This window comes from Lycium ferocissimum, chromosome 11 (assembly GCF_029784015.1).
Source record: "Lycium ferocissimum isolate CSIRO_LF1 chromosome 11, AGI_CSIRO_Lferr_CH_V1, whole genome shotgun sequence".
Classification (NCBI taxonomy): Eukaryota; Viridiplantae; Streptophyta; class Magnoliopsida; order Solanales; family Solanaceae; genus Lycium; species Lycium ferocissimum.
Genome location: NC_081352.1, coordinates 8,459,777 through 8,469,297, shown reverse-complemented (window position 1 = coordinate 8,469,297; position 9,521 = coordinate 8,459,777). Strand labels below are relative to the sequence as shown.

Sequence of the window (9,521 nt, the reverse complement as noted above, 5' to 3'; positions counted from 1 at the left end):
AGGCTATCTCTTTTCTTGCTCTTTACGAATCTTTGCTTGTTATTTTTTATTTCATTGCTTTTGCAACAGATCACATCACGTATCCTTTAACCGCGTATAAATTCAGTTGTTACCTTTTTTAGGGTTAAACAAAAGGAATTGGCATTTGATATACTATTCGTTCATGTCTTTTTCCTTCTTCTCCAATTTTTTTTCAAGAGCTTTCCAACAATATATTATTTGTAAAAATTAAATGAAAGAGATAAGAGCGTCTAAACTCGGCTATTCCGTAACCCCTTTAATTTCTCCCTTTATTTTAGCCTTCACAACGTGAAGTTAAGAAAGTACTCTCCTTTTTTAATGATTGATGTTCATGGAAAAAAAGTCGTTGCATGCTTACATGACCCTTCGGAAAGTCTCCTTTAACCATAAATGTATTAAATGTAGAACATAATAAAAAAGGACTTCCAAAGTGGAACCGTGGAAGTCCATCTTATTAATTATAGTGAGAAAACATAATTACAAGCATGTGTCCATAGCTAGGGGAACATCGTATCCCATACATATATTCAGTTCTATATTCTAACACATGATTGGCCTAGCTAGTAACTAGTAGATAGCCTAGAGGAAGAAGAGACAAACAACTAGGGTGGTAAAATACTTGTAAATATATAAATAGAAATTAATTAATCACATCATTAAACTGCGGATAATTGCAGCTTCTGGACTGTCAGTATCTATAGTAGATAGTAATTGAGAAAGTCGATCACTAAGGTCATTCACTTCTCTGTTCAAGCTTCTAATATAGTTACAAGTTTCTTGGAGCACCTTTGATGCTGATGCCTGCAACATGAACCAAAATTAGTTAGAATAAATATAATAAAAGTGAAGTTATATATTACTTCTATAACATTGAAATATCTTTCTTTTACTTTATTAGTGTATTCAACTTGTTACTATACGAAATCTGTTTTATTTTTCAGGTTACTCATTTCATTTTTTATGAACCGTTACAATTTTAAAAAAAAGTAATTTGATAATGTTAAAGTCACACATTTGGCCGCTGGTCAAAAGCAATTACAACCGATACCCAAACATACAAAAGAAATATACACTAATTATGTATACAATATGTATATTACACGTATATACATTAATATACTGTACACAAATATTTTTCGGCTATTGTTTTGGTGGGAGGCTATACCATGTAAATGTCCCTAATGGTTTTACTATCATTGCATAAAAACTAATAAACACAAAAGGAAGAATAATTATATTACTCTTTTAAAGGAACCACCTTTTATGCTGTAGCCTAAAGGTAGTGTTTACATAATATCGACTAAGCATGACTTAATATATGCAATAATGCGTTGCAAATCTATAAAAATGTCAAGTCAAAACGTACAAATGGCTTTTTATTATTGGGAGTTGGGACCCAAAATATGGTCCTGGCGTGAAGAACAAATTATACAAATCATATACTGCCAAAACTTGTGCTGTTTCCAAGAAAGAATATATGAATAGAGAGACAGACAGTAGTCTATTGGTATGGGTGGTGAACATGGTGATCAGTACTGTTTGAATCATCAACTTTTTATTTTCCAATTTTTGGTAATTCAGGTTACGGTATTCACATCTCATCTCCTTAGTAGAAAAAGAGACTCATTTGATCCATGAATATACCAGCAAAATTTGTGTGACTTAATATATGCAATAATGCGTTGCAAATCTATAAAAATGTCAAGTCAAAACGTACAAATGGCTTTTTATTATTGGGAGTTGGGACCAAAATATGGTCCTGGCGTGAAGAACAAATTATACAAATCATATACTGCCAAAACTTGTGCTGTTTCCAAGAAAGAATACATGAATAGAGAGACAGACAGTAGTCTATTGGTATGGGTGGTGAACATGGTGATCAGTACTGTTTGAATCATCAACTTTTTATTTTCCAATTTTTGGTAATTCAGGTTACGGTATTCACATCTCATCTCCTTAGTAGAAAAAGAGACTCATTTGATCCATGAATATACCAGCAAAATTTGTGTTCCTTTAAGGGTTAGATTCGTTCACAGACAAGTCACACGGGAATTAATAATACAAAGATTGTAATGAGGGAATTGGTAATGCGTGAAAAGATTATAAAGAACTACTTGTATACAGGGATTAATAAAACATAGTTTAGGGGTGAAGCTACAGGCTCGGCTATGATTCAAGGAATTCAATAGCTTTGGTTCAAATCTTATTTTTATCTTAAAATTCATATATAGATTATTAGTTTAGAACCCAATAACGAAAAAAATAAATATAATCCAGGCTTCAAATCTTCGTTCGGCCTCTGATAAATTATAATGTAGACATTAAAAGCATGTGCGGATCTAGGTAGAAGCGGTTCATCCGAACCCTCTTCGTCGAAAAATTACATGCGTACATAGGATTAAAATTTTATATATATTTATCTATCTATATTATTTTAAAAGCACGAATATAAATGTTGATTGACCAAAATATCCTTTAAATATTGAACGACTTTTATGCCTTTTTACATTAATCATAATACAACATTGCTGGTTATTTTAGTAAAAAGAATATAAACAGAATTTTAAAGCGATACTACTTTCGGATGAAATAGAAGAAAACTCAAAATAACAAAGTTGGCAATGAGTTGATTTGTTTGGGACCTGTTTTCTGTAGTGTAATTTACGTTTTTTTTTTTTTTTTTTTAATGTATTACTTTTATCTTTAGCAAAACAAATCTAAATAATGACATTGTCGATAATTGAGCTAATAAAATAATCAAAGAACATACGTTGAAGCAAAATAAGATATGTAACTATAATAATCATAGAAAATGTACTAAAGAAAAATAAGCTATTGGACCTATCAACCCAATATTGTGACCAACTAATTTTGTATCCATCGAGAGCTAAATTATTTTTTATAAGTAATTTGATATTGGGTAAAATTAAAATATCTGTCTATCTATATTATATATTTTAAAAGCACGAATAACAATATAATGTTGAATGACAAAAGTATTTTTAAAATATTGATTGACTTAGGTACTTTTTAATCTAATTCTACTATATTTCTATTGACTATTTTGTTAAATATAAATTAAGAAAATATCACATTGTCTACTTAATTTAGCTTCCGTCTAACCGCGATGAATTTGATTCCAATTCAAATTGAATATGGTAAGATTTCTATTAAAAACGTGTATTTTAATTTTGTTTTTGTGGATTCCGAACTATAAGCAAACATTGAAGCAAACATTGAATTGTCATAACAATTAATACATCTAACCAATTCTGCTTCACCCAAAGATTTCTCTACGGAGATACTTGGCAAAATAATTCCATGTATTTATTTTATTTTATTTTGGAATTCAAGTTAAAACCAAACATTAAATTCTTATTATACTTTTCCCGCCCATGTTTTCATATTTGACATGACACGCTCCTTAAAAATAATAAATAGAAAGGTAATTTTACTATATCACATCTTATTCGCGGTATAAGTCATCTTACTCATTGGGAAATGAATTGAAATAATTAGTAGTAGTACTTAATAATAAGGATAAAATGGTAAATTATCTCTTGATTTTCAAACTGAACAAGTAAAAAATTGACATTTATTTTTTGTATAGTGGACAAGTAAAAGTGCACGGAGGGAGTAACTAATATCAGTTAATTATGTTAAATTAATTATCTTCATGAGGTGCAGATCGGTGAATTGATATATACTTATTTATAGATTGTTTGGACATACTTTTGTTTTATGTATTACTTGATTTTTTAATAGAAAATATTATTATATCTTATTTTTGTGGTCAACTTATTTTTTTAAAAATAAATAACTAAATGTTCTTAAAACTTAATGACATTTTAATAATGTAATCTTATTTAGTAACGATTTTCAACACTTTGTATCTGTAATTGATAATAAATAGATATATTGTCACTTAATCTTTAATATTGAATTATCTTAGTCGTAACATGTTTTTTATGGGGGAAAAGAAGAAGAAAAAAAATAGTAAGAACATCAATTTTCAAAGAAGTATACATAGATACAATCATATACTATAGTAATTTTTTTTAACTCATAAAATAAATATATATTATTACAAAATAATGTTATCTAATAATTATTACTATGATTGAGATTGACTGAGAATAACGTACAATTGCACGTTTATAAAAACTATATATATATATATATATATATATATATATATAAATATATTGATATTGAATGTCTTGATACAAGCCAAAAGCTTAGCTCAGTGATAAAAGGTGTTCGAATTCTCATCGAGGCTATAGGTTCAATATAATTCCCAGTGACCACAAATTCTATTCTTCTTAACTTTAGGCGTTTCTTTTTTCACAAAAAAGTATTGAATCCACTTGGCAAAAATCATGTCTGCGTCACTAATTAAAAGTACATGTTTTATTTACTTCTTTTAAGAAAATTACTACATGAGGGTTATTCTGGGTAAAAACTTACTCGCACCGGGTGTTTACATCCTATCAATAAACAAGTGACATGGGTCACTTTCTTTAACTACAATTATTAATACTTAACCATAGTTAGCTACCATATATTTTACACATATTTTAAATATACAAAATAAGTAATATTTAACGTTCAAACCTTTTTCTAAATTTCCTGTTCAGAATGCTAATTCATTGGCAGTCAACTAGCTTTTTCAGCCAAATTTCATTTTTAATATCTCACCGTGTAAGATGAGATTTCTCCCAACTCTCAAACAACACTGGGTATAGCTTTGGAAAAAATAATAACCAGCTTAACCTTTTCTCTCGCCGACGAAACATAAAACTACTTTTCTCCTAGCAACCAATATTAAACTGAAAAGAACATCATGATGTAGTAGCGATTAATGTATGAACAAGTGAATGAATTTGGATTCACATCACAATGGTATTACATTGTGCACAAAATTGTAACAGTGCAGAATATTCATTATCTGGATGCCATTTTAATATGATTAATGTATTACCTTTTTCTTTCTTTGATTGACATTTGACAGAAGTTTAGAACGAAAACCTCACATGGAGGTTTCATAGTATAGTATAGTCTAATTATCAGTTATCAAGACACATGTATAACCCTTTGCATTCGTCCCTTGTTACCTTGAATCACAATGAACACTACAAACCCACTTGAAATATGTTAGTTAGTATGTTACCTACCTTGAATCACAATGAACACAGTAAGCATGTTACCTACCAGAAAAAGTGACGCTAGCACTGGAAATAAAAGAGGAAGACTTGCAGAAATTAAAGAAAGAAGAAGTTGATGGCAACCCTAAGTGTTTCTACCATTAGTTAGTTAGTATAACTTTACTTCCTTTTACGTTAATTAGTATTTACTGTCTTTTTAAATTTTTTAATTTAAAATAAGACTCCAATAAACTTTAGTTTGTCTTTTATGGTTAACTTAACTACATTGGGTGTAAACACACGTGCGGGTAAGTTTTTACCGTTATTCTGATCATGTTAGTTGTTTTGATTTGTGTGTTACTAATCACACAATACGGATCAACTTTGTGTAAGTATCAAAATTATTTGTGCGAGCAACAAAAATGACAACTAAAAAATGTATTGTATAATACTGAACTTTATGCAAGTATCAAAACTTAAGGTAACAAAATACAGCATTACTAATATTGAATTTTATGCAAATAGTACAATACTACCTAATATATGCAATAATGCAACTAAAAGAGCACATACAGGATCAAACAATATACTATTGAAACATGCAAAAGAAGAAGATGAAGAAGAAATTTAAGGTATTTTTCAGATGAAAAGAGAAAATTAACCTTGCCGGAGCGGCGAGTTTGAATTTCTGGAAGAAATTGCTGCAACTTGGAAACAAGTTCAATAATTTTATCATCTGAAATCCTTGAAGACCCTGATGATGGTTGTCTGGACCTTCTGTTTGACATGTTTCAAATTTTAAATGCCTCACTTTTTTTTCTTCTTCTTGTACTTTTTGTATAATTTGCTCCTCTTATCTTTTTTTTTCCTTCTTGTTGTGTTTGGATCAAAGTGAAAGGTTATACGTAGTGGGAACAATTGGAAGAGAAGAAGAAATTATAAGAATTTGTAAACAGGAAGTTATGGTACTAAGAAAAAGACTAGGGAAAAAAGTGATTAACGAACGAGCTTTAAAGGAGAGAATGGACCCCAAGCCAAAAAAAAAAGAGGGAGGGCGGGGGGGGGGAGAGAGTAATTAAGAGAAAGGGTACAATAACATAGAAAGTGATGTTGGATATGAAGAAGACAAGTGCATTGGAGAAAGTAGCCCAACAGACCTTCTTGTTCAGTAAATTGTAAGTTCAGTAAACTCCCAGTTTCCTTCTACTGTCATTAAGTATTGTACAAATTTTTTAACTTCACATAGAGATGGGATCATAGAGGAGGAGGAGAGAGGTACCACTCGCAAGTGGATTCATAATTTAAATCTGATCGAGCAACACAAAAACAACATATCCACCGTGAGCTAATAAATAGGGTCAGGGAAGGGTGGGGTGTACGCAAACCTTAAGGTAGAGATAAGGTAAAGAAGTTGTTTTAAAAAATACCCTCGGCATGAAAATATCATTTTCAAACAGGTTTGAAAAATATAAGAGTGAAAAGCTATGTTGGGAAAACAAAAAATTGAAGAAGAGAAAATATTGACAACAAAAATATTAGAGAATACCAAAGTAAAAAAGGAACAACAACAGGAGTAAAAATAGAGGAATACGATAATACTAGCACAATAGTAGTGAGACTGCTAAGGGGAAGGGGAAGCAAATAAAGTGTTCTAAACTAGCGTCAATGTCACTCACAGGAAAAAGATACAATGCTTAATTATCTACTAACCTTCTACCATAATCTTCTCGCCTGTCTAAGTGTAATAGTCGACTAGTACTTAAGTAATCCGTAAAGTAACTTGCAGAAAGTAAGTGACACACAATTCGTATACATGTTTGGATCATATATAATGTAGATCCTACTCCAGTCCCCTTGGGTTGCAAGGGTATTATCTGTATAATATGATCCTAGGAAGCTCATGGTCGATTATGAAGGCTAAAATCCATGTTAGAGCTTAGGAAGCACATTACCATGTCACACGCCCTTTGATGATGAAGATAGGTCCTTTAGAGGCGATGGAAGGACAATTCAAAAGGGCATATATGGTGTGGATGATTGCTTGGAAGAGACATGAAGATGAAGGCCAAAAGATGGGAGCCACAAAAAGTGGCTAAAAGTGCAATTTGGGAGTGTGAAGGCCCAATGTTGGGTTATTTCCGCAAAGGCCATTTTGGGCCTTTGTTGTAATAGGGAATAGTAGTTAAATGAAAAATGTGGCTATTAGTTAAATAATCGTGGCTATGCATATAAAGACAAAATATATAAGCTTGCCTCATCCTATTTTCATTCCTTAGTAGTTCTCCTTGTATGGAGTTAGGTTTAGCTAGGATTAGCTACTGTAGATTTAGGGTGGATTAACCTTTAACTCTTACCTTGATCATTTCTCCCATCCCTTATCACTGAGTTGTGCAAGATTGCTGGTGTGGATGATGCTCCCGGGGATCGTTGGAAGAAACCTGATACACCATTCCATCCGTGCAAGATTAAGGGATAGAGTGGCGCGGTGACTAGTAAGAAGAGGAAGGTACATGTGATTACTAGTGATGGTTCTCCTCCCCATCCCGTGAGGCCATTTGGAGCGCTCGAGACACGACTTAAGGCGGTCTATGATGTGGTATCCCAGATTCCCAAAGGGTCCACAAGTGCCAGACCCAATGAGCCCTCGGGTGAGAGTTGGAAGAAGTTTCTGGATGCCCATAAGGCTTAGACAGAGGCTTTCAAGAAGATGGTGACTTCGGTGAAGTTGTTGGAAACTGCCTATGGTGACATGGACATAGCCCATAATGACCTTCGAACAGATTTAGATACGAAGAAGACTAAGAACAAGAAGACTTGAAAGTTTCTGACCAAGATGTGGGGAGGGATCAAGGCCATTTACAAATGGGCCAACCCATCGAAGCAGCTTCCGGCTGATCAGGATAATGAGAAGTACTCTTTCTTGTCCAATGAGGAGGACGCCTAGGCTACTGGACATAATGCTGCTACTAGTGACGGTGATGATGAGGCCGAGAGCTCAGCCCGCCATGCATGATCTTCCTTCACCCCTGTTCTCTTTTTAGATTTGATGCTTTGGTTTTGATGGATATTTGAGACAATCTGTTGTTTTTCTTATTGGATAATTTGTTTTGGATATTTGGTGCCCTCGTTGGGCCTTTTTATCGTAGTACTCTAGCTTGAATATGGTGTTGAATATTGTTGTGAAAACAGGGACAGAAGCTGCAGAACTCATTGGTTCTGCCCAGTGATTTTCGCTGAAGCGGGCCACCTTTAGCAGGTGCGCGTCCGCTACTGCGAGACGACCAAAGATTTGTGGAATTCGCTGCTGCGGACGGCTTCCGCAGGACAGCGTTCGCATAGGAGGACAATTTTGCGCAGGGGCAACTTTGCGGATGCGAGCCTGCCTTTGCCGGAGCAGAACCACTAGAATCAGAACAGTAGCTGGACTAAAATCTCTATACACGAAGACCGAAATTCGTACCGTCACCTTCCAGTTCAATAGATTGTGGACATAACATAACTCAATAATAACGGACTTCACCTAGGTACCACTCTAATCAAATAGCACGAAAAGAGTGAAAGATGAGAATTTTCCTAGATGCCCTATAGCCTCTCGTAGGTAGGTACATCCGTCTACGTTCCAATCCGCAAGACTTTATTAGATATTACTCTTGTACACATAAGACTGGTGAACATAAGGCTCTGATACCAATTTGTCACGACCCAAATTACAAGGTCATTACGGCGCCTACCTTTTCCCCTGATAGGCAAGCCAAACCCAAAGCGACTAAAACCATTTGAAAATCAAGCAAAACAATAATCATTTATTATTAAAAAAAGAAGAAGATCAATTTGGTGAAAATTAAACAATATTGCGGAAAATAAAAAAAACTAAGCATTACCCCAAAACCTGGTCATAAGTGTACTTGAGCACTACAGATTTTTCTAAACATGAGTCAATTCACGACTACACTGTCTAGGTAGGAATTTAGACAGATTAAATAAATATAAAGAAGAGAAATTCGGGGGCCACACCCTGCACCATTAGCTCAACCCAATGCTCTCAAGCGGACTCCAAATCACATCCGAAGATCGGACCTGAACATAAGTCAAACCTGCACCATAAAAAGATGTAGCAAGTGTAGCCTGAGTACAAAACAACGGTACTCAGCGGCATCATTGACCGTCCCTAAATGATACGGAGAAGAGTGTTAGCCAACCACCTCACTACTTCCCTAAACCAAGATAATTATGAGAGATTCATAATGAGGAAAATATTACAATTAACAGGTACGATGCCATCTAACTTATCCTTTCCAACATTTCACATTAACATATAGACCTAGTTAACGCCATCACATGCTAAATGTATGCAAA

At 33.6% G+C, this 9,521-nt stretch overlaps 1 protein-coding gene across 1 annotated transcript; it reads right to left on the bottom strand.

Moving 5' to 3' along the window:
- Positions 1–429: 429 nt before the first annotated feature.
- Positions 430–6,199, bottom strand: LOC132036550 (transcription factor PRE5-like). The gene is made up of 2 exons (XM_059426908.1): positions 5,828–6,199; positions 430–822 (listed from the first exon to the last, which is right to left on the bottom strand). Exons 1-2 carry the CDS (start codon positions 5,951–5,953, stop codon positions 670–672), a joined length of 279 nt encoding a protein of 92 aa, XP_059282891.1. The 5' UTR covers positions 5,954–6,199; the 3' UTR covers positions 430–669.
- Between the last annotated feature and the right edge of the window lie 3,322 nt (positions 6,200–9,521).

What these genes read in the sequence shown, in the direction of transcription:
- LOC132036550 (XM_059426908.1), bottom strand. Translation starts at nt 5,953, where the DNA reads ATGTCAAACAGAAGGTCCAGACAACCATCATCAGGGTCTTCAAGGATT. An exon ending in AAACTCGCCGCTCCGGCAAG is followed by an intron (nt 823 to 5,827) that starts GTTAATTTTCTC and finishes TTCATGTTGCAG; the next exon opens with GCATCAGCATCAAAGGTGCT.